We start from the raw sequence: 27,087 nt of genomic DNA, 5'->3' as shown, positions 1-27,087 counted from the left end.
AAACCACCCTCCGCCTCTGGCAGTTACGGCATCGTAGAGGATTCGGTATGTAGGGCGAGACGTTACATCTCATGTAACCTACCATTACCGATGGAGGAAGGTTTGGCACCGCGAACGTGAGGGCGAACGTATTAGTTTGTACTGTTTGGCGTTTTATTTTGATTCGCCTCACCTCCGAGATCGAGATATTCTCTGACTTGAAATATTGCAGAATGTCTGCGTCAATGTCGTTCTGCAAGGCAGGATATTTGATAACACCCTTGCCGAAGTTAAGGGATTGATGGGCCCTAACATGGACACTAATCCCTGAGAATTCTGACAATTTCAGGAGATTATCCGCCTGCTGCTTGCGGAAGCACGATTTGATACCCACCTTCTTTTAGAAACCAGTCAATTTCACTCATAAAAGAAAAGTAAACCCATTTTACATCGCTAAATTTATTGACTTATTTTGGACGGAAAATATGCTGTTAAATTCATCTAACACAGGCACACGTTCAAATCATATTCAACAATTTAGACATAAAAATGTTGACATAATAAATATATTGTACCATAGACTAGGTATGATCAAAATTTGTGGTTCTACGTCCTCAACTTGGATTTCCAATGTTTCTACAGTTTCATGTTTCAATCTTTTATCATCCACTAATAATCAATATAGAGGGATATTACAGTCTATAATAACTTGTATTAACGTCATTTCAGTTCAATGTATGACTGTAAAGCTGGAATGTATATATATCCCAGATTAAATATTATTGTTTAAGTGAAAAAAAACACTTGTTTGTAAAAATTGTGGGTTTTTTTCTGTGAAAACCTTCAAGTACATCAATCCTGAGCAAACAAAACCCGAATCAACTGCCCTTTATCATCTTATCATTGTGGATAATAATTCCAAAATTAAAAAAAACGTATCTATAACAGAAAATGTTTCTAGTTATCAATGTGTCTATTAGAGTAGAATGGTAGCAATATTGTTATATATCCACTCAAATTGCCACTGAACCTTACTCTAAAACAATTATCTCTGTAATTCAGTTCCATGCAAAACCATATTATGACTATATTTGTACTAAAAGTTTTTCCTCAAATGTATAAAGTGTACTTGGCAAATCCCAAAATATCTTGAAGTATATAGAAATATTTGCTTATTTGTTTATTTTTATCACTAAGCTCTGTATAAAAGAGATAATAAAAACATTTTGCAAAAAAAAAAAAAAAAAACAGCGTGGATTTGTTAATTTCAGTATTCCCAGTTACCATAACACAATATTCCTAGATCTACTGATGTTACAACAAATGTAATTTTAAATAGAGATATTTAACATATACATGAATATAAGAATACCTATAACAAAATGTTACATTATTTTCCATGAAAATGTAACTATAGAAACTAAGAAAATTAACATTATTTAGATATACAGCTGTTCGTTGACCATCGTGGTGATGCTGTAGAATTGTATACTAAATAGTGTTAATTAACACATTTCAAACCAAAAACAATCAATTATCAACAGGAATAATCTTTATAATAAATATATGTTTAATGATTTGTAATGAGTAATGAAATTTCTCACAGGGACTTGGCACAATTCTTGACCTGTTACATTATATTTTTACATTCTGGATCTAGATGTCACAACTAGCCCCTGTATCATAATATTTGTTGTCATGGGACTTGAATTTCCACAAAGTCCTTGTGAGTTCCCTTATTATACAATTAAAGCAAGATAGCAGATTTCAGAATATATTAAAAATATATATTATTATATAACTTTTGTTTATCTAAATGAAGGTTTACAGTGCCTCAACACACATTTTTACTTATCAAGACATGACAGAATTACTGAAATTGAAGCCTGAAATAGCAATTGCTTCTGTACTTTAGATAGTTAAACGTAAGTAAATTAGTTACACAAATAATCTAAACTGGAAATCTTTTTAGAATAAACTGCATTTTTGTTTCTGTCTCCTTATTGTTTACAAGTCCCTCATACCTCGGTAGATAGTAAATAAAATATTGTAATCATAGTAACGACATTGTACAATTTCTAATACTGTAATTCGACCAAATATATTTGATATTAAATAAATACACATTTTTTTGTATAAGAAAAAGTGCACTTGTCTCTACAAGCGGGCACTCACCTTTTTCACTAAAATAGGATTGGAGTGCTAATTGAAACATGTAAAAAGATTCTACTCTCTGATCTGTTAATATAATCATCAGCGTTTTGACCAAACAATTTCCTCCCAATATCTGAACTAAGTCTTGGGAACACATCTCCATATCACATGAGATAACACAGTTTGAACTTTAAACAACACTGATTAAAGATCCTGTTCCTTATTTCCAAATGTAATGAAGCGGTATGTCTATGGCATAAATGGTTTCCATCAATAACAAGCTATTATAAAATCAACTCAGTTTGTGTTGATTAAAAAAAAGTGAGAAAAAATATTTTTGGATTTGAAGAAAACAAAGTAATAAAATTATATTCTGAAATATTCAAACATCGACCATATTTTTCCATATCAAAGATTTTAAGTACACTGTATAAACTGTTCCTACATATACATCTATGCCTCTATATCTCTGTTCCTAAGGATATATGTTCTTGGAACTTGCAGTGAAAACAATGAAGATGAAAAGGTCATGCATTACTTCCTAAGAATCGGGAGAAGGTAACTTCTCATATCTAGTCAAGTCTGGTTCATTCTGTTCTATCAGAATCAGTATATAGTATAGCAACAGAGAATGGCCTGGTTCAATCCAGTCCATTTGTTCCTAAGCTTACACCTTAAAATAGCTTGTCTACTGATGAAATCTGTACTCTACCAAGTTACCAACCTCTCTCATCCCATGAGGACCGTATGGCTGAAAAAATCTAAGTGAATCGATAAAACTCGGCTGAAATGTGATACAAGTAATACAAAATCTGTGACAGATCCATGATACATTACAATTTCTGACTAATATCTCCTCAACAATAAAATCAATTTAAATAAATAACATACTTTGATTTAAGTCAATACTACAATAAAAGTATCAAGACCTTTTTAAGCATATGGATATTTGATTACCTGAGCAATACTTTAGCTAGCAGTTCAAAATGTCCTGTTTTGATATTTCTACAGAAAAAAAAAATTATGTCCTTAGTAAGAATGAGATAGATATCCAGAAAATTGACTTGTTACATTGACAAATGGAATATTTCATTGGAAATGGATGACAGCTAATTACTCACTACAATGAGATGCATTTTATTAATAGATTCAACAAATTATAAACTACGTGTTGTGTGAGGATGTTTGTATTCTATCTCACAAAGATTTAAATCTCCCCTACAAAAGAATCACCTGAAGATATAAAATGTATCTTTTTATTATTTTATTGTCATTGTCATTATTTGATTTATAAATAATAATTATGACTTGGTTAATTAACAGATCTGACATGAAAAAAAAAAATGTATCAGTATATCAAGATTCTTCTAAAAATAGAATTAATGGGAGATAACTCTTACACAGACAAACTAGAAGTTGTAGATGTTGATTCATTTCTTTATTATCATCACAATATTCCTTATTTTTTAATGTGATTTGATCATTTATACATGACTTGGTAAGACATTTTATTTCTAAACAGGTATTTGTGATTTGCTTCATTCCTTTCACAGAATTTTAAGACATCAATTATAATTAAAAAATTCTTTAAAAATGATTATTAGAAAATATATACTTCTGGGTACACTCTTAACTATTTAATGTAATGCTACATTCTTAAAGGCAAAGAAAACATTAATAATGCTGCAGCAGAGAAACATGTTACCAACATTATGAACATCAAGTCCACAATCTGACCATAGATATCTGGGTTTTGTTAATTAAATTCTGAAAATTTATAATATAGCCCTATAGTTAAGAGTTTCTCAATAGAAAGTTGCAGATTTCAATGCTGTAAATATCTGTTTAAGGGTTTCTATTGCGGAATAAAATGGCTGAAACAAAAAAATTCAATGGAAATGAACAAATTTAAAAAAATTTTTTTAGAATATCATACATGTACGAGTTGTACTTTTTCATAATTTGTGCGAAAAAACCCATCTATTTTGATTCGATTATAAACTTGTAATGATTCAATTAAAATAAAAAAATTCATATTTTGATAATCTGAGAGATTCAGTGTTCTCATGATTAAGAAAGCTTACTGTGAGTGTGTTCTCTGGGGAATGATGCTGTTCACTGCATATTTTGAGTCATTTTGAATCAATTAAATCCGATATTGGAATATTTCAGTTTTATTTCAAAGGTTAGATAAATAGGGGTCTCAAACCAGGAGTCTCCTGGAATTGGAGAGCTTGAGAAATTTTGATTTTTTCTTTTGGTTCAATTTTAAATTCAGAAACAGCTAATGATAAAAACTCCTCTTAGTGGATTTCAGTTGATAACTATCAAACGGTTGCAGACTAGAAATATATAGTTAAACTTAAAAATGAATTTTTGATTTTGATAAAATCTCTTCTTGAGAGTGTAAGTCCACTATAATCAAATCAAACTACTGTGTTTATCAAATTCAAACGCATATTATGCAAATCTTAGAATAATAAAAAACAAATTGCAATTTTGCTTTGTGTCTTGGTCTTTCAATTGGCTCGGCCACTAAGACAAAGAAATGGCTTGGAAGGAAAGAGATACAAAGCTAGAAATCCCTAGTTATAAGATAGTATAGTGTTGTAAGACTTCATGTTATATCTGTTACAAAACATTCTACAATACAATGTATTAAATCATTCTAATACATCTTTATGATAGTGTCTATCAGAGGTACACAATACCAGTACACTGTATAGACAATACACATGCATATATAAATAATTGTTGGTAACATTATAAACCTCTGGTGACTTGAAGACAAGTCAAATTTTTTAATCATTTTCCAATCAATTTTCAACAAGAAATTTTGAAACTCATACTGCTAATTTGAACTGTTAATTTCATACAAATAATGATGATCATTTGAATATGTTTTAAATGAGGAAGTATTTAGCTAATAGGTAAATCTAATGCTGAACAATTTCACACTTTCCTGCTAAATTAAGCATACAAGTTTAAATTACATTCTATCCAAACTAAATTTCGTGGAATTTTGTTCTGGAGAAAATCAAACAGCATAGCAAAAAACAACTAGGGAGCAGGTTTACAAGGATGTTGACGTTTCAAGGAATGCTTAGGAATTTTTTTAATATAGATTGTAAATATTGCTGTGGATGTCGCAAATAACCGGTCATATCCGTCTTCATACGCGTTTCACTCCTTTGATTCCCTTTTCCTCTAGATGTTTTTCCAAACGGGAAATAATCCCCTGCAAATAGACACATTCTCTCTTTAATATAATTATGTTGATGATGTATAAATACATATATTCCTTCTAAAAATTCCCACTGGATTATCTATTTGAAATGTGTAGTATCAATATATTTGAAAAATAGGCTTGGTTATGTGTCAAAAAAATGCTGAATGAAAATCTTAAAATGTACTGTTTAATCAAAATATTTGTTAATTTTCTTTACATCCATGTTTTCATAACATTTTCTTTGCAAACAGATTTCTTTAAAAATTCATTTTCCCAGTAAATCCTGCATATTTAAGATGATATGAATCAAGAACTGATTTTATCCCCACCATTTGGCAGTCGGGACACTTCCAACAACCAATTAACACCAGACAAAGTATTAGTGTAACAGACTGGAACAGACCTTACATCCACAATTCTGACCTCTTGGGAATACACTTTCATGGCCATGACTAAATGTAAACAAGCCCTTAGTGTACTGCTGATTGGTGTCAGTAGTGGGATTTTTCCCCCAGTTTTGGTGAATCTGATAATTTCATAACTTGGGTTATATTTGAAATAAAGTGTCATTCCATTAATTACAATTCACCAAGATTTTGCATGACTTTTGGGTGATTTAGATTTTCCAAATTGAATTTTGATGAAATTCTTACTCCCCCTTCCCAGCAAGGCAGTTGCAGACAGCTAATATTTCTGTTCTAGTTAGGGTAAAGCTATGCTCTGACAGTGTTGATTATGAACTGTAATTTTCTTGTCTTTCACATCAGGTAAATAACAATGGCCAAAACATTTAAAATCACAACATTACTGATAACAATTGATCCGTTCATGGAAATGTTTTTGTTCACTAAACATTTTTCAAGGATCTTTCAAAACATCTAATACTTACCCTTTTTTCCATTGCTAAAGCCATGTCATACACATTCTTCCCCCACTGCAACAAAATCAAATAGTGATAATCTTCCTACACAAATTAGATAATGCATCAATCACATTTAGTTATAAGCACTGATCCTGAATTCAAAGATAAGGATACCATCTTTTGTAATTTTTATAAATTCTTATTTCAAGTTAAAAAGTGAATCATTTCCTGCCATCCAGTCAGTCTCTAAAATAAGATTCCCTTTTCAGGAATATCAAAGTTTGATATTGGAATAATTCACTTTAAAAAAAAAAAAGAATAAATGTGGTTATCATGACCTTGACCTGAGTTGTGACCTTGACCTTGACATACCTTATTTGTGATTGTACAATCAGCATTTCTCTTGAGAAGTAGATCCAGTAGCTGTTCGTTCTTGTTGATGATTGCGACCATGATTGGTGTTTTACCATCGATGTCCTGACAGTTAATACTGGCACCCTCACGTAACAGACAGGAAGCCACCTGGTAGTTACCTGAAACTGAGGCTGCAACAAAAGATCAATGGTGAGGTTAAAGATTAACATTTCATTCAGGCAGTACATCACACACAGACAGGGCTATAGGCTACCAGTATAAAACAGATTTTTTTATGAAATTTTCCTGTCTAAAAATAGGTTTTCAATGGGCCTGATTCAAGGTCATTTCTTTTCCCAAAGTGTGTCATGTTTCATCCCTGAAGCCTACCAAATATCTTTAGGACCTTTTTCTCAATTATTTTTTATTATTATGAAGAAATTGTTGTGTTTAGACAAAATTTGACCCCTTAGATATAAGTCTAGGTAATTTCTTTTTGCAAATTTTGTCAGGCTTCATCCCAGGAACCTGCCAGCTGGCAAGTATCTTGATTATAGGACTTTTGCTTATTGAGAAGAAGCTGTTTATGGACAAAGGGTGCTGCATCGATGCATATAAGCTCATTTGCCCTTTGCTGGCTACATATTTGGTATCTGTGTACAAAATCTGCAACATGAGCTGCCTCCCTTTGTATTGGTTTACTCCAAAAAAATATCATTATAACATTATAAATTACTGTTAGGTCTCTTCAACAAAATTGGACAATATCTCCAGATGGATCCACTTGGCTTCAGGACAATAGGTCACTCTTCCTATAGGTCACACTCATGTAAAGTTTTATCAAACTCCACTCTATGGTTTTGCAAAAATGAGTGAAACCATTGCAGCACAAGAAATTAATCCTAAAAGGAGGTTAAGGTTATTCACTTGCACAAAGTTGGTAGCCCTTCACCCCAGGATGCTACAGGCCTAATATCAAGTCCCTAGGGCGTCTCAATTATTGAGAAGTTGTTTGAATATTTTAACCTATTTGACCAATGTGACCTTGAATGAAGGTCAAGGTCATCCATTTCAACAAACTTGGTAGCCCTTTACCCCAGCATGCTAAAGGCCTAATATCAAGTTACTGGGTCTCTTGGTTAATGAGAAGAAGTTGTTGGAAGATTTTAGCCTATTTGACCCGTGACCTTGCAAGTCGGTCAAGGTCATCCATTTGAACAAAATTGGGAGGGCTTTATCCAAGCATGCTACAGGCCCAATATCAGTACCCTGGGCCTTCTGGTTATTGAGAAGAAGTCATATGAATGGAAAGTTTACACACAACTCATGACGACGGAAGAAGCACAAAGACTATTGGTCATATGACCTAAAACAAGAGGCCCAGAGGGCCTGTATCGCTCACCTGGATTTCATGAGGTATGAAACAAGAATGATGATTAAGTATATTTGTATATGGGTACGTGAGGTTTTTATGCCAAAAAATGCATTAATCCATGAAATGAAATTGACTTTTGGCGCAACCCCATAGGGATGCTACCACACAAATGTGAGTGATATCCATTGCTTAGGTTCAGAAAAGAAGTTGTTCAAACCAATTGACCCCTATTGACCCCGCCTTCTGCACCCCGGGGGTCAGTTCCTTCCTTTATAAAATTTTGAATCCCTACCCAAAAGGATGCTACCAGTCAAATATGAGCTATTTCAGAGAAGTTGTTCATATCAATTTAGCCAAATTGACCCCTTTTGGCCCCGCCCCAGGGGGTCTGCCCCGTCATTTGTACAATTTTGAATCCCCAACCCATAGTAATGCTACCCGGCTAATATGGGCAATATCCATTGCTCGGTTTCAGAGAAGAAGTCGTTTATATCAATATAGCCGAATTGACCACATTTGGCCCCGCCCCTCAGTCCCCTGGGGGGTCTGCCCCATCATTTGTACAATTTTGATCCCCACCAAACAGTGATGCTACCAGGCAAATATGAGCAATATCCATTGCTCGGTTTCAGAGAAGAAGTCATTTATATCAATATAGCCCAATAGATCACATTTGGCCCCGCCCCTCAGGCCCCTGGGGGGTCAGCCCGATCATTTGTACAATTTTGAATCCCCACCCCATAGTGATGGCACCAGGCAAATATGAGCGATATCCATTGCTCGGTTTCAGAGAAGAAGTCCTTAATATCAATATAGCTATATTGACCCATTTTGGCCCCACCCCTAGGGGTCAGCCCCAACATTTGTACAATTTTGAGTCCCCACCCCACAGGGATGCTTCTGACCAAATTTGGTCAAATTCTGATCTGTGTTATGAAGAAGTCAATTGTTGACAGATGACGGACGACGTACGCTACGGTATGGCATAAGCTCACCTTGGTCCTTTGGACCAGGTGAGCTAAAAAGGTAAGAATGATTCTATAGGAATCAGAGCAAAAAGCATCAACTGAGGGACAAGAGAAACAAGCATGTTATTCTACTGACCACATCGAAGAAGAGGTGTCCAGCTGGAGTGTCTGTCACAGATGTTTGGGTTGGCACCATCTGCTATCATCCAGTCTATGAGAGCGGGGTGGCCCCCATCCACAGCCCAGTGGATTGCAGTTGATCCTCCATTATCAAAGTCATCATATCTGGCACCGAATTCTCGAAGGAGCTTAACAGTATCCTTCTCACCAGAAAAGCAAGCAAGCATCAGTCTGTAAAAAATCATTACATGTTAACATATCATGGGGTACAGAGGACAGTGGGACTCTTTAGCAGGCAACTGTCTTACACACTGTTATACACAACATACAGGTCATATCGACCTGTCTAATCTGACACACTACAGGACACAATATACAGGTCATATCGACCTGTCTAATCTGACAAACTACAGGTCATATAAACCTGTCTAATCTGACACACTACATCACACAATATACAGGTCATATAAACCTGTCTAATCTGACACACTACAGGACAATACACAGGTCATATGAACCTGTCTAGTCTGACACACTACATCACACAATATAAGGTCATATAAACCTCTCTAGTCTGACAAACTACATCACATAATATACAGGTCATATAAACCTCTCTAGTCTGACACACTACATCACACAATATACAGGTCATACAAACCTGTCTAGTCTGACACACTTCATCACACTATATACATGTCATATAAACCTCTCTAGCCTGACACACTACATCACACAATATACAGGTCATATAAACCTCTCTAGTCTGACACACTACATCACACAATATACAGGTCATATCGACCTGTCTAATCTGACAAACTACAGGACAACATACAGGTCATATAAACCTCTCTAGTCTGACACACTACATCACACAATCTACAGGTCATATAAACCTCTCTAGTCTGACAAACTACGTCACACAATATACAGGTCATATAAGTTGTGTCCCATGTGTTTGCAAGAACATTCTATTCAAATTTCTTGCAAATGAAAATTGTATGTGGCAATGCCAAAACATTTTTGCAGCTCTTGCCACAACCTGTGGAGTTCTTGCAACAGTTTCTAGCTGGCAAACAAAATTGCTGTAAAACTTGATATTTTTTAAGGAATTGGAGATATCAGTTTGATCAAACTTTATTTAAAACTAAGAAATATACAAATTATTGTTGAAAATAGCCATAGATAGCAGCTTCTGTTGCTGTCTTTAGTGTGGCATTGGCCAAATTTTCTAAAATGACCACCCACGACCAATTGATGAAGATCATGTGGCCAAATGATTTTCTGTTCAGGAATGAAGTACCTGATAGTGATAATATTTTTAAGATGGAAAAGGCTCAAATTTAAGTAAGGACTTTATCTCATTATTTCATTTCATAAAACATCTTTCTGTTCAGATTGAGATTCAGAAGGGTTGACAAAATTTAAAGTGGAAAGTTTTTCAAAGTCATAGCTACAGCATTTGCCAAAATTTCAGTTAGGACCATTAGTTCATCATATACTACTTACAAGTAAAAGTCCTTTCTTCAAATGATCAATTTTTGTTTAGGGCATGAAGCGAAAAAGTTTTTTAAGAAGGCAGCCATGACAGCCATATTGAATGCGGCACATTTGAATTTCAGATACACAAGTCATAACTATACTGTTCCTGTCTCGATATCATTTTCCATTTGGGAGAAGAAGTGAAAACTATTATTTTCAAAATGGATGCAGTGGTGGCCATCTTGAATGTCAAATATGTCTAAATTTTGTTTCAGACCTGTTTAACTGCTAGCATCTCAAGCCTTCAATAAAAAAATATTTCTAAGACATCAGAAGCTTGGTAATTGAAAAAGAAAAAGAAGAAAAACAAGTACTTACGCTGTTTTACCGGAATCATTCTTCTGATTAACATCTGCACCAAATTTAAGCAGCAATTCTGTCATACTAGATAAAAAAAAACAAAGTATATAATAAAAAACAAACAAGGTATTTCACCAAAAACAAAAAATGGATATAATAAACAAATAGGAACTTTTTAAACCCATATTGCACATTGAAACATCATTGTAAAATATCCGGTGAATTTTCAGAAAATTTTGCCAGAAATACGCTCTGAGTAAATTTGACAACTTTCAAACCTAGATTTATTTTGTACCTCTTTGTGTTTGCTCTATGTCAGCATGCCATATGTCATAAAAAGATTTTTGTGTGTTTGTTTGTGTAATATAAATAGATATATGAACTAGAACACTGACAGGCCAGCAAGGGTCCCGTATTGTGGTGATATATCCCCCATAATCATCAAACAGTAAGGGTCCCGTATTGTGGTGATCTATCCCCCATACTCATCAAACAACAGGGGTCCCGTATTGTGGTGATATATCCCTCATAATCATCAAACAGTAAGGGTCCCGTATTGTGGTGATAAATCCCCCATAATCATCAAACAGTAAGGGTCCCGTATTGTGGTGATATATCCCCCATAATCATCAAACAGTGAGGGTCCCATATTGTGGTGATATATCCCCCATAATCATCAAACAGTGAGGGTCCCGTATTGTGGTGATATATCCCCCATAATCATCAAACAGTGAGGGTCCCGTATTGTGGTGATATATCCCCCATAATCATCAAACAGTGAGGGTCCCGTATTGTGGTGATATATCCCCTATAATCATCAAACAGTGAGGGTCCCGTATTGTGGTGATATATCCCCCATAACCATCAAACAGTGAGGTTCCCGTAGTGTGGTGATATATCCCCCATAATCATCAAACAACAAGGGTCCCGTATTGTGGTGATATATCCCCCATAATCATCACACAGTGAGGGTCCCGTATTGTGGTGATATATCCCCCATAATTATCAAACAGTAAGGGTCCCGTATTGTGGTGATATATCCCCCATAATCATCAAACAGTAAGGGTCCCGTATTGTGGTGATATATCCCCCATAATCATCAAACAACAAGGGTCCCGTATTGTGGTGATATATCCCCCATAATCATCAAACAACAAGGGTCCCATATTGTGGTGATATATCCCCCATAATCATCAAACAGTGAGGGTCCCGTATTGTGGTGATATATCCCCCATAATCATCAAATAGTAAGGGTCCCGTATTGTGGTGATATATCCCCCATAATCATCAAACAACAAGAGTCCCGTAATGTGGTGATATATCCCCCATAATCATCAAACAGTGAGGGTCCCATATTGTGGTGATATATCCCCCATAATCATCAAACAACAAGGGTCCCGTATTGTGGTGATATATCCCCCATAATCATCAAACAGTAAGGGTCCCGTATTGTGGTGATATAACCCCTATAATCATCAAACAGTGAGGGTCCCGTAATGTGGTGATATATCCCCCATAATCATCAAACAACAAGGGTCCCGTATTGTGGTGATATATCCCCCATAATCATCAAATAGTAAGGGTCCCGTATTGTGGTGATATATCCCCCATAATCATCAAACAACAAGAGTCCCGTAATGTGGTGATATATCCCCCATAATCATCAAACAGTGAGGGTCCCATATTGTGGTGATATATCCCCCATAATCATCAAACAACAAGGGTCCCGTATTGTGGTGATATATCCCCCATAATCATCAAACAACAAGGGTCCCGTATTGTGGTGATATATCCCCCATAATCATCAAACAGTGAGGGTCCCGTATTGTGGTGATATATCCCCCATAATCATCAAACAACAAGGGTCCCGTATTGTGGTGATATATCCCCCATAATCATCAAACAGTAAGGGTCCCGTAGTGTGGTGATATATCCCCCATAATCATCAAACAGTGAGGGTCCCGTATTGTGGTGATATATCCCCCATAATCATCAAACAGTGAGGGTCCCGTATTGTGGTGATATATCCCCTATAATCATCAAACAGTGAGGGTCCCGTAATGTGGTGATATATCCCCCATAATCATCAAACAGTGAGGGTCCCGTAGTGTGGTGATATATCCCCTATAATCATCAAACAGTGAGGGTCCCGTAATGTGGTGATATATCCCCCATAATCATCAAACAGTGAGGGTCCCGTAGTGTGGTGATATATCCCCCATAATCATCAAACAGTGAGGGTCCCGTATTGTGGTGATAAATCCCCCATAATCATCAAACAACAAGGGTCCCGTATTGTGGTGATATATCCCCCATAATCATCAAACAACAAGGGTCCCGTATTGTGGTGATATATCCCCCATAATCATCAAACAACAAGGGTCCCGTATTGTGGTGATATATCCCCCATAATCATCAAACAACAAGGGTCCCTACATTGTAGTGTATAATGTATGCATTAATTCTGACATTGTTTGACTGGTGAAATTGTATTGATTTAATATGCGCATGATTGAGAATATTCAAAATCATCTGGAAAATAATTTAGTTCCTATCTTAATTAATTCTGAGAAAATGACATTGCATTGGTGTACCCCATGAAAATTTATTCTAGTCAATAGTTAATTTGTATGAATATAAGTGAAAGTTTATGAGTTTATGTAATTTGATATTACCGTTACAATGTAATACCTGTATTTTTATTTTATTTGTTGGATGTCATTGTAATTACTCCATGGCAAGCTAACATAGATACCAAACTTATATTTTGTTTTGTTTAAGTTTTTTTTAAATAAATTGTACTTAATAATATCAAACAAAAAGGTTTTCTGATTTTTGTGGATTCTTTTTTCTCTTTCTGATGATATACATATATATAGTCTTACAGCATTCATGGTATGTGTCTTATTTTATAATTCTTGAAGTTGATGTACAATATGTAAAAAAAAATCCATATTTTTTGGAAAGAAAACAGTATGTTACATTTCATACTGCTCGATACTAATTTTGGGAAAATAAAAATTAAAAAAAAAACACAAACTTTAATCTCGCTCCCGATTTAAAATTTTAATTTCCGAAGAACTACTTATCAAGTTGGTGTGGCCATATCTGTATTGAAAAAGTAAAAGACATTTAACTTACTCAGCATCTCCTTTCCTGGAAGCCTGCATGAGGGCCGTGAAACCCAAGTTGTCTGGAGTATCTATATTGACCTCACTGAAATTAAGGAGAAATGCCATCAGAACATGAAGTGCTTCACCTGAGGATCAATTTAGGTATAATGATGTTGACGGAGCGTAATCCTCTTATAGCAGGTTGGCTGCGGTGTGAAGTTCTTACAGTTAGCGTGTTAAGTGATAACAAAATGTAAGTTAAGGCTATTATTGTACCTGATGTTTATAACAGTGTTTACGATTAGTTTTATAACAATTTAACATAACAAGGACATCAAACTTTGACTTTCCACCTCGAAAGAGAAATAAAAACTGTGTATAGGTCACAAATGGCTCACTAACAAAAACCACAATTGTATCCCTGCAGTTGAAGAAGCAGAGAAAGATAAAAATTCTGCAAAAGAAGAATGCACAAAAAGAAAAAGAAAAACCATATCAGTCAACTGTTTCTTAGAGTTTCAATAGGAAACTGGTAATTTTTTTTTTTTTTTTTTTTTTTTACGTCCTATTAACAACCAGGGTCATTTAAGGACGTGCCAGATTTTGGAGGAGGAGGAAAGCCGGAGTACCCAGAGAAAAACCACCGACCTACAGTTAGTACCTGGCAACTGCTCCATGTAGGTTTCGAACTCGCAACCCAGAGGTGGAGGGCTAGTGATAAGGTGTCGGGACACCTTAACCACTCAGCCACCGCGGCCCCTATTACTGGTGATAATCTTGACTTGGAATCATATCAATCAAGAAACTTTGATCACAGGGGATTGAAATAAGAATTGCATTTTATATCTTGACTATTTTTGAGTATTATAACATCATCATTTATTAATTTTTTCAGTATAATAAGCAATTTATGGTCCTGGTTGCAGGGCGATATGAAGATTTGCTTCTCCAGGAATTATAATGTCTTCAGAAAAATGACTCTTCATATCCCCCTGAACCAGAGCCATATTATCACATTTACAAGTTGAGTAATGACTGCTGCAGAGTATGTATGAACTACTGAAGGTTTGTACTGGTACGTAAAATTTTGATTTAACCTAAAACATCTTCTGTTGTTTTGAGAAGAACCTAGAGAAAAGGACTTTACATAATGAAAATTGGGAGAAATTACTTACTTTATCTTCATATTGGGGAAGGCACTTTTTAAACAACGGGAAACAGCCTATTTTTGGCTGTAAAATTAGTGAAAAATATTGTTTGTCACAAGACACTTGCTATGGCTCTCCCATGAATCTAATTCAGTAAAGAAGCCACAAGCAGAAAGAAAATCTTGTATCAAGGTGACCCTTGCTGTCGATAGAGCAATTGACTCATCAAATTGAGAAATTATCTTTAATTAATGAATAAATTGACAAAACACTTCAGTTATCATATGTTCTTTCTTATTGGGATCGGCTTCTCAGTACCATGTACTGCAGTCAACACTTTTCTTTAACATTTAGCTTTCTGGTTCCAAAGATGATTCAAAGCAAGTTTAAAAGCATTTCAACTTAAAAAAATCAATTCTGACTTCCTCTATTGAACCCCGCTGAGAGGCAAGTCTCACAGTTTATACAGTTGGTGTCCTTTCACATTTGAACATACTTCACTTTCTGGTGGCGTGGTGCTTATCACATTAGGAAAACCTTTTAAGTTATGTGAATCGGTATTTATTATCACAATTTGATATGTCTATGAGGTTCACAGACAGTTTATAGCGCACTATTTAACACGATTGGATTGAAGCAGCACCTAACTAGAACTTATCTATACTCTCCATCAGTTTGTCTACCAAGGCTTAACAAGCCTTTGTTTAGGAACTTACTTAAACTCGCGATAAGCCTTTGTTTAGGAACTTATCTAAAATCTCCATTAGGCTTTACTTAGGAATTTACCAAAACTCTCCATTAGCTTTTGTTTAGGAATTTATCTAAACTCTCAATAAGCCTTTGTTTAGGAATTTATCTAAACTCTCCATTAGAATTTACTTAGGAATCTATCTAAACTCTCCATTAGGCTTAAATTAGGAATTTATCTAAACTCTCCATTAGGCTTAACTTAGGAATTTATCTAAACTCTCCATTAGCCTTTACTTAGGAATTTATCTAAACTCTCCATTAGGCTTAAATTAGGAATTTATCTAAACTCTCCATTAGCCTTTGTTTAGGAATTCTTAGGAATTTATCTAAACTCTCGATTAGCCTTTGTTTAGGAATTTATCTAAACTCTCCATTAGCCTTTGTTTAGGAATTTATCTAAACTCTCCATTAGCCTTTGTTTAGGAATTTATCTAAACTCTCCATTAGCCTTTGTTTAGGAATTTATCTAAACTCTCCATTAACCTTTGTTTGGGAACTTATCTAAACTGTAGCAGAATTGCCTAAAACAGCTTGATTATTTTTACTCTTGCTGACTTTTTCAATCACTACTGATGAAAGATCCAAGAAGGCTATATCATAGATCATCAATTCCCTACATTTCCCACACCTAACTCATTAAGGGAGAAATCCCAGTTTGATAATCCGCCTACCCAGATTCCAGTATGGTGGTTGCCACATCAACATATGCCCGCTGTACTGCCTTATGTAATTGTTCTGCACACATAGGCTCCTCTGGAAAACACACAAAATAATACTTCAGAATGATTGACATAGGATTTATCTATGGGTACAAAACACAGGTTTAGGAAGCAGTCAAATTTATTGATTGTAGATCTACCTAGTGAAACGTAGTTTCAAAGCATTGGTAGAAAAATGTAGATCTCCAGACAAGGATGCAAGTAAATTGATTATGTTTTACTACAGAAGGACGAATGGACAACTTGTCATCCTAATTATATAAACAGGTATAGGTGTTTATTGTCTGTGACCAGTACAGATAGTTTTACTGACAGACAGAAGGACAGACGGACAACTAGCCATCATATATAGACAGATATAGGTGTTTATTGTCTGTGACCAGTACAGATAGTTTTACTGACAGACAGAAGGACGGACAGACAGACAACTAGCCATCATGTATAGACAGATATACAATGTAGGTGTTTATTGTCTGTGACCAGTACAGATAGTTTTACTGACAGACAGAAGGACAGACGGACAACTAGCCATCATGTATAGACAGATATAGGTGTTTATTGTCTGTGACCAGTAGAGATAGTTTTACTGACAGACAGAAGGACGGACAGACAGACAACTAGCCATCATATATAGACAGATATAGGTGTTTATTGTCTGTGACCAGTAGAGATAGTTTTACTGACAGACAGAAGGACAGACAGACAACTAGCCATCACATATAAACAGATAAAGGTGTTTATTGTCTGTGACCAGTACAGATAGTTTTACTGACAGACAGAAGGACAGACGGACAACTAGCTATCATAAATAAACAGATATAGGTGTTTATTGTCTGTGACCAGTACAGAACATTTTACTGACAGACAGAAGGACAGACTGACAACTAGCCATCATATATAGACAGATATAGGTGTTTATTGTCTGTGATTAGTGGAAATAAATACACAATCATTTGACTTACTTGTTGTGGTGACAGTGACATGCGGACTCCATTCACCCTTGTCAACATCATTTGCAAACCGCAGACAGAAGGACGGACAGATGGATAACTAGCCATCATATATAGACAGATATAAGTGTTTATTGTTTGTGACCAGTACAGATAGTTTTACTGACAGACAGAAGGACGGACAGATGGTTAACTAGCCATCAAATATAGACAGATATAGGTGTTTATTGTCTGTGACAAGTACAGATAGTTTTACTGACAGACAGAAGGACGGACAAATGGACAACTAGCCATCATGTATAGACAGATATAAGTGTTTATTGTCTGTGACCAGTACAGAACATTTTACTGACAGACAGAAGGACAGATGGACAACTAGCCATCACATATAAACAGATATAGGTGTTTATTGTCTGTGACCAGTAGAGATAGTTTTACTGACAGACAGGATGGACAGACAGACAACTAGCCATCATGTATAGACAGATATAAGTGTTTATTGTCTGTGACCAGTACAGAACATTTTACTGACAGACAGAAGGACAGATGGACAACTAGCCATCACATGTAAACAGATATAGGTGTTTATTGTCTGTGATTAGTGGAAATAAATACACAATCATTTGACTTACTTGTTGTGGTGACAGTGACATGCGGACTCCATTCACCCTTGTCAACATCATTTGCAAACCGCAGACGGTAGGTGTATTGTCGAATTGGCTCCAATCCTTGAACAACATGTTTCTTGCCATAGCCTCTACAATAGACAAAGGACACAAACATTCAAAGAAACCAGCCAAAATTACCTATTGTTTTTATGGTTCAAGCATTTTTGCAATTTTACTTAAGTTTGAAGCAAAAAGTTAATTTATAGGAATTGAAGGAATGTTCCATACTTTAATTCTTTTCTGTTTGTCATGTTCTTATACAATCACTCAAATTTCTGACAAAATTGAACTACTTTAAAATAACAAACTTTACAGTTTGAACAGGATAGAAGGAGAGAATCGAACCCTATAAGAACCTAACTCTTCATTTATTGGTCAAGCTCCACTGCACTTAAATGTAAAATTCCATCAGAAATGTTTTGAAAAAAATTCTTCTCAAAGTATTAATACAAAGATTCTTGAAATCACAATTCATTTCTCATCCCGCTATAATTTTTAAAACAATTTCATCTACAAAAGATTGCCTTATATTTTCTGTCAGGTCTATAACTAAGAGTTACTTCCCCTTAACAGCAAATCTTGCATGTACTTTATGGAACAACAAATAAATGATGTGACATTAAATTTTTTGAAAATTAAATACTTATTGTTACAATATATATATGAAAGTTTTAAACTTGATATCTTTTTGATATCATCATCAACATCATCATCACTTTGTAGTCGACACGTATAATTCTAACAATTTCAAAAATATTATACACATTTTTGATAATCACACGCATAATAATAATTTCCCCAGAAATAACTCGAGTTATTTTAATGAGAGGTGTTGTATATGGCCCTTATACCAATGGTAAGTCAACACTGTGATCCAGGTGACTACAGTCAATAAACACATAAATACACGTCGGTACTGTACACACATTCATCACATGTGAATGTAAATACAAGTTTGACACCCAAATGTGAAATAGTAAAACAAACAGTAAGGATTATTAAACCTCGATCACCATAAGTTACCAGTGACAAGCCCTTACTAAGGAACATAAAGGTTGTATGGGTCCAAAGATCTCCACACAATTTTTTTTATTAATTATATTTTAAGTACGGATGACAAATACTAAAGTGCATGTTCATGTTGGAAGCTATTAACTATTAGTAAATTCTATGTTTCACATTACAAAAACTTGGAAAACAAGTTTCTTGGCTGTTTTAAATGATCAAAAAATGAGAGTTGAAATCCACTTTAATCAGGTTGGATAAAAATTATTTTATTTTTATCTGTTTGGATTCTTTCATTCATGACAGAATTCTAACAATTGAACAGTGTATTTTTTTCTTATAGTTATTGTTTCAGACAAATTTCAATCAGAACCCATTTAGGAATTAAAACTTCAGAAACTGACCATATGAGATCAGGATTTTTCTATAAGTTCCAACAGGAATTCAATGCTAGTGTTATGTTAATAAAAATATAGTTGTTTTGGCATAACCCACCCGACCAAGAAAAAATGTGCCTACTCAGGCACTCATTTTTTTTTAAATTACTTGACCGTTCCGGATATTTAAGTCCAGAAGTTGCTTTCCAAGTCTGAAACAAGTCTCGCAAACCCAAATAAGCTTGCAAATTGGTGTGTGTTTCTTTTGTTTAAGATCACATATATATAAATACTTAATAAATAATGATTTCCAAACAGTTTATATCCTGGTTTGCTTTTGTATTATAGGTTGAAAATCTGTTTTCAGAACTTAATGAAAAAAAAGTTAGTACTACCTATCTACCCATATGTAAAACCCCCTGGTCGGATTACAGCAAACCAAGATAATTTTAAAGATAGCCTTAGATCACAGATCCACCTTAGTGGGCTAAGAGAGACAACTCTTACAGATCAGGGATAACAACTTTTCTTACAAACAACAACGGATGTAAATATGTAAAAATAACTAGTAATTAATTGTTGATATTTTTTGGGATTACATTTCCATCTTGCAATCAGATAGAGAAATATATACTCAATTGTTTAAACATACAATTTACTGGTGACATCTGAAACTACCTATATTTAGCATATCTAATAATTATTACATTTGTATCCCCACGACTACCAGTTTTATAAAACAACTAGAAAATGTCTGTAAAACATAAAGCCCCGGCCCACTGCCACTTGACACCCCAAAACACAGTTTGGTGAGGATCGCATCAGCAGTTCCTGAGATAATCTACATTGCATCAGGATGGGACAGGACACGTCAGGATGGGACAGGATGCGTCAGGATGGGACAGGATGCGTCAGGATGGGACAGGACGCATCAGGATGGGACAGGACGCGTCAGGATGGGACAAGACGCATCAGGATGGGACAGGACCGCATCAGGATGGGACAGGATGCGTCAGGATGGGACAGGACCCGTCAGGATGGGACAGGACGCATGTCAGGATGGGACAGGACGCGTCAGGGTGGGACAGGACGCGTCAGGATGGGACAGGACGCGTCAGGATGAGACAGGACGCGTCAGGATGGGACAGGATGCGTCAGGATGGGACAGGACGCATCAGGACAGGAAGGGAAGGACATCAGGGTAACACTATATAAAGCCCCCCTCATTTCATGGCGGGGGCATAAAATAGCTTTTATCATAATTTTGTCTTAAATACGGTAACTCCACATACCTGAACTTAATAAAGTACAGCATCAATCAATGTGTTGACTATCCCAACAGATTTCTCCAGAGCTTTAGAATCAGATGATGTGTGAGGTTTTTATTGATGTCGATAAGAAGTAGGATATTCTGACCAACAATCAGACAGAATGAGATTTACTTATAAGGTTTGTTTATAAGCCTGCACTCTGGCAAGTTCACAGCACAAAATTCCTAGATATCTACTAATTAGCTAGGGCGCTATTTAAGCTACTGCAGTATTACACTAAACTCACTAGCTATATAGGCCATCTTACTGAATTCCCATATATGGAGAGCCTCAGATTGTCTGCATTCCTATGTATATCAAGTCTTAGGAAAGATCATTTATAGATCTACTCTTGAAAATCTTGTTACACTAAACTAAACAACTAGGCCATCTTACTGAATTCCCATATATGGAGAGCCTCAGATTGTGTGCATTCCTATATGTATATCAAGTCTTAGAAAAGATCATTTATAGATCTACTCTTGAAAATCTTATTACACTAAACTAAACAGCTAGGCCATCTTACTAAATTCCCATATATGGAGAGCCTCAGATTGCATGCATTCCTATATGTATATCAATTCTCAGAAAAGATCATTTATAGATCTCCTCTTGACAATCTTTAAGTAATATTTTATTACTGTATGTTTTAAATAAGCTGTGTCTAGTGGACTCATCAGATATAGATATATAAAACAAAATGGCTAAAAATAGAAAATAATCTCTCATAATGGAAAAGATTGGCAGTGATCATTTCTATAGACATTGGCTTGCCAGTACAGGGCATAGTCCAAGAGAAAGGTTATTTACGGTATCACAATCAAATGTTTTATAATCGGAACAGAAAATGACCACCAGGTAGGATGTTTGACTATATACAGTCACGATGATGACCTGAGTATCCTCAGACCAAACAGGACAAAAGTAAACACATCACAATCACGTAGTTGACCCTTCTTATAATCGATATTGAATGACTTCACAAAAATACTTGAGAAATCTGTAGCGGTAGCTGTACATGCATGGTAAAAGAGAAACAAGATCGGTTAAGTGTGTATAGGTCAGTTTAAATGAGAACAGACAAGTTGTATATATGGCTCCTTATATTTACATTGTATTGGACCAACAAAATACAGGAATGGAAAACAAACATGTCAAGTGCCAAAGGGTCCATGTTAGTTTGTAAGGTCAGCACTTCTTGCAGTTAAAGGCTATAACACCTCTATGTACCGATCACTGTTTGACAGTAACATTTTAGCACAGGATCAAATGGAACCACTTTCACCCTCATATACCCCGACCATAGACAAGCTAGGTACTTCAGATAAAAGATTTTAACAGATTCTATTTTTCCCATATTTATGTTGGTTTTTAATAAACCAAACACTGTCCTCTCTTCCTTGACCTTATTTAAAGACCAAGAGGTCGTGAACAGATTCTGAAATCTGTTAGTTATACTTTGATAAAACTTTTTGTAAATATTGACTATTTGTTTTCAACAAATCAAACATAGTTTATCCCAAACTTTCCTGGTCACCAGAAGATTCGATACTGTAGATATGATATCTTGATACTCAATGAAACTTGATAACGACTCAGATCTATAGATTCTTATTCGTTACAGATTTACACGAATTGTGAAAGAACAGGGAAAAACTCATTCCTTCCAAGTTTCCTGAATGGAATTGAACCTGGTGCTCCAGTGGGATAAGCCCCAGCTTTATCTCCTGAGCCAAAGAAGCAATGTTGCTCTATCAACTGAGGGACATAGACTGTATTTAACACTGTACAAGCCGCACCGACCTGTTCCTTGTTAACACAGAAATGCTGCTAAGGTCTCCCTTTTCACTCTCAAACCTTGGACAATGTCTAGACTAAATTGAGTGGAGATTTTCTGTTAAAATGCTGTTTTTGTCACCTTGGATACTGGATCAACCAATGAATCAGTACAAAAGTGTTAATTTTTTAATCCTTATCTAGGATATCAATAACAGATATCCATTAGCTTTGTATGCCACTTTGAATATGGGAATGGATCTACATACATAAACTTGAAATAAAAAAAAACGTATACATGTAATATGAGAAGTTTTACCAGTCAGGAAGTGGAAAACAGCCACAGTGACCAATATTTTGTTGAATGTCTTTTACATTTGTTTGCTGGCTTTATAATCTGTTGCCCCATCAATCGTCAAAGTCATTTTGAAGCAGGGTCTTCTTATAGAAGCTATCGATTTATACTGGTAACCTAACACATGTAACAACAGAGAGAAAGTCTGTCTCATGCCATTAAGGGTAATTCTGGTAGGGTTTTGCCAATTAGGGCACAGGCAGGACAGCAAATAACTGTCTGTGACCTCAGCTTCTTCAGAAACAACCCCTTCAGGTGTAGACCTTGTTTATGTGATGTTATAGTATGAATTAACATCAACTAAATCTGTCTGTGGGTATGAGATACATGTATCCTGAACAAAAACTTTTTATTTTGAAAATAGTCAAGTGTGACCTTTGACCTATTAAACTTGACCAATGGTGACCAAAATCTAATAAATGATGTAAAATGTGGAGTTTGGTTTGTTTGTTTTTGTTTAACGTCCTATTAACAGCCAGGGTTATTTAAGGACGTGCCAGGTTTTGGAGGTGGAGGAAAGTCGGAGTACCCAGAGAAAAACCACCGGCCTACAGTCAGTACCTGGCAACTGCCCAACGTAGGTTTCGAACTCGCAACCCAGTGGTGGAGGGCTAGTGTTAAAGTGTCGGTACACCTTAACCACTCGGCCACCGCGGCCCCTTCAATGTGGAGATATACGTGTTGTTATGAAGTAAAGAATAGGGAGATCACTTCAACGATATCTATTTTTAAATAACTGATGATTATATTTTATATTGATATATTTGCACGTCTTTTTTTTTACTATGTTAAAATTTAAATATTTCTAGAAAATTGTATATATTGTGCAAAAATGTGACATCTAAATAGAATATCATTATTATTATTATAGTAAATGAACTCATATCTAAACACACAGATGGGATCACAGACCACAGACAAAGTGCTAACTATATTTCACATAAAAATATATAAGAATATATAGGAAAGAACATTTAGAGATTACATATATTAAAATGTTTACTGAATTATTCCATATTAAGGGACTGTAAGAAATCATTAATTCTTATAAAGGTGCCTGCATGGGTAAATGTTACCAAACCCAGGAGTCACACATAAACATTTCTCCGATTGTCAGAGCTAGTATATGATATATTGTATAAACATTTCTCTAATTGAAATCTGTGTTCTCAGGTAACAATTAAGTCCTTGTAATATTGAAAAAAAGTTTTCAAAAGAACTTCAATTTTCTGAAGGATTTTAATGTAAACAGTTTGAGTAATGGTGTTGACACTAAGTTAATCCCGTTCTGTATAACTACAATTTTATTTGATGATTGAATATCAAACATATCTTAAAGATGTCAAACTTACATACTTGTATGCAATTTCTTTATCTAAATATAGTTCTTCAGGTCAAAGCCTGAACAGCTGATACAGTAATATCTTCAATCAGGTTTCTCTACGAATTACCATATCTATCCAAAAATAAACCACTATTCGAAAATATTCTCCTGTAGCATATTGGATATATGAATGCAACCAGACCTAACCTTTCGTGTTGACAGTACCGATATACTCTGGGACCTAACCTCTGGTGTTGACAGTACCGATACACACTGGGACCTAACCTCTGGTGTTGACCGTACCGATACACTCTGGGACCTAACCTCTGGTGTTGACAGTACTGATACACACTGGGACCTAACCTCTGGTGTTGACAGTACCGATACACACTGGGACCTAACCTCTGGTGTTGACAGTACCGATACACACTGGGACCTAACCTCTGGTGTTGACAGTACTGATACACACTGGGACCTAACCTCTGGTGTTGACAGTACCGATACACACTGGGACCTAACCTCTGGTGTTGACAGTTACCCGATACACACTGGGACCTAACCTCTGGTGTTGACAGTACCGATACACACTGGGACCTAACCTCTGGTGTTGACAGTACTGATACACACTGGGACCTAACCTCTAGTGTTGACAGTACCGATACACACTGGGACCTAACTTCTGGTGTTGACAGTACTGATACACACTGGGACCTAACCTCTGGTGTTGACAGTTCTGATACACACTGGGACCTAACCTCTGGTGTTGACAGTACCGATACACACTGGGACCTAACCTCTGGTGTTGACAGTTCTGATACACACTGGGACCTAACCTCTGGTGTTGACAGTTCTGATACACACTGGGACCTAACCTCTGGTGTTGACAGTACCGATACACACTGGGACCTAACCTCTAGTGTTGACAGTACCGATACTCACTGTTGACCTAACCTCTAGGTGTTGACAGTCGATACACACTGGGACCCTAACCTCTGGTGTGACAGTACTGATACCCACTGGGACCTAACTCTGGTTTGACAGTACTTATACACACTGGGACTAACCTCTCTAGTGTTGACAGTACCGATACACACTGGGACCTAACCTCTGGTGTTGACAGTACCGAGACACACTGGGACCCTAACCTCTGTGTTGACAGTACTGATACACACTGGGACCTAACCTCTGGTTGTTGACAGTACCGATACACACTGGGACCTAACCTCTGGTGTTGACAGTACTGATACACACTGGGACCTAACCTCTGGTGTTGACAGTACCGATACACACTGGGACCTAACCTCTGGTGTTGACAGTACCGATACACACTGGGACCTAACCTCTGGTGTTGACAGTACTGATACACACTGGGACCTAGCCTCTGGTGTTGACAGTACTGATACACACTGGGACCTAACCTCTGGTGTTGACAGTACCGATACACACTGGGACCTAACCTCTGGTGTTGACAGTACCGATACACACTGGGACCTAACCTCTGGTGTTGACAGTACCGATACACACTTGGACCTAACCTCTGGTGTTGACAGTACCGATACACACTGGGACCTAACCTCTGGTGTTGACAGTACCGATACACACTGGGACCTAACCTCTGGTGTTGACAGTACAGATACACACTGGGACTTAACCTCTGGTGTTGACAGTACCGATACACACTGGGACCTAACCTCTGGTGTTGACAGTACTGATACACACTGGGACCTAACCTCTGGTGTTGACAGTACTGATACACTGGGACCTAACCTCTGGTGTTGACAGTACTGATACATACTGGGACCTAACCTCTGGTGTTGACAGTACTGATACACACTGGGACCTAACCTCTAGTGTTGACAGTACCCATACACACTGGGACCTAACCTCTGGTGTTGACAGTACTGATACACACTGGGACCTAACCTCTGGTGTTGTCAGTACTGATACACACTGGGACCTAACCTCTGGTGTTGACAGTACCGATACACACTGGGACCTAAACTCTGGTGTTGACAGTACTGATACACACTGGGACCTAACCTCTGGTGTTGACAGTACCGATATACACTTGGACCTAACCTCTGGTGTTGACAGTACTGATACACACTGGGACCTAACCTCTGGTGTTCACAGTACCGATACACACTGGGACCTAACCTCTGGTGTTGACAGTACTGATACACACTGGGACCTAACCTCTGGTGTTGACAGTACAGATACACACTGGGACCTAACCTCTGGTGTTGACAGTACAGATACACACTGGGACCTAACCTCTGGTGTTGACAGTACCGATACACACTTGGACCTAACCTCTGGTGTTGACAGTACCGATACACACTGGGATTTGAGTTTAATTCTTTTGAATACGTGTATTAACCTATTGAGTGATATATGGACATTAGTGACTAGGTCCCTCAGTGTACTGAGCTCGTTAAACAGCTGTGTATCCTGTATAGTACTGACAGTGTTAGAGTGTTCTGACTTTCCAAATCTATAGATAATGCATGAAAATGAAAATAGTCATGTAAACGAATTACAACCACAACCTAGATAGCCTGGTTGGATTTACAATGCCCATTATGTTTTCGTGCTGTTGTCAGCTAATGCAGAAAAGCAATGTTTACAATATCTACCCCGAATAAGAATAGGAAAAAGCCATTTACTCATTGTTAGAGTGTGAGATTTAAAATGTATTAATAAATT

At 36.3% G+C, this 27,087-nt stretch overlaps 1 protein-coding gene across 1 annotated transcript in view; it reads right to left on the bottom strand.

The window, feature by feature from the left end:
* Positions 1–422: 422 nt before the first annotated feature.
* LOC117339054 (fibronectin type 3 and ankyrin repeat domains 1 protein-like) overlaps positions 423–27,087 on the bottom strand; it is a 67,611-nt gene continuing 40,946 nt past the window's right edge. The window contains exons 4-11 of the mRNA XM_033900420.1: positions 18,199–18,323; positions 16,569–16,650; positions 14,028–14,102; positions 10,905–10,970; positions 9,058–9,272; positions 6,597–6,769; positions 6,252–6,296; positions 423–5,371 (exon numbers count right to left, since the gene is read on the bottom strand). Coding sequence (XP_033756311.1) covers positions 5,306–5,371; positions 6,252–6,296; positions 6,597–6,769; positions 9,058–9,272; positions 10,905–10,970; positions 14,028–14,102; positions 16,569–16,650; positions 18,199–18,323 — 847 coding nt within the window. The 3' untranslated portion in view covers positions 423–5,305. The remainder of the gene's footprint in view (positions 5,372–6,251; positions 6,297–6,596; positions 6,770–9,057; positions 9,273–10,904; positions 10,971–14,027; positions 14,103–16,568; positions 16,651–18,198; positions 18,324–27,087) is intronic.

Source organism: Pecten maximus, chromosome 12, assembly GCF_902652985.1.
Source record: "Pecten maximus chromosome 12, xPecMax1.1, whole genome shotgun sequence".
Taxonomy (NCBI): Eukaryota; Metazoa; Mollusca; class Bivalvia; order Pectinida; family Pectinidae; genus Pecten; species Pecten maximus.
Note: the sequence above shows the minus strand (reverse complement) of the source record. Positions and strands in the feature narration are given on the sequence as shown.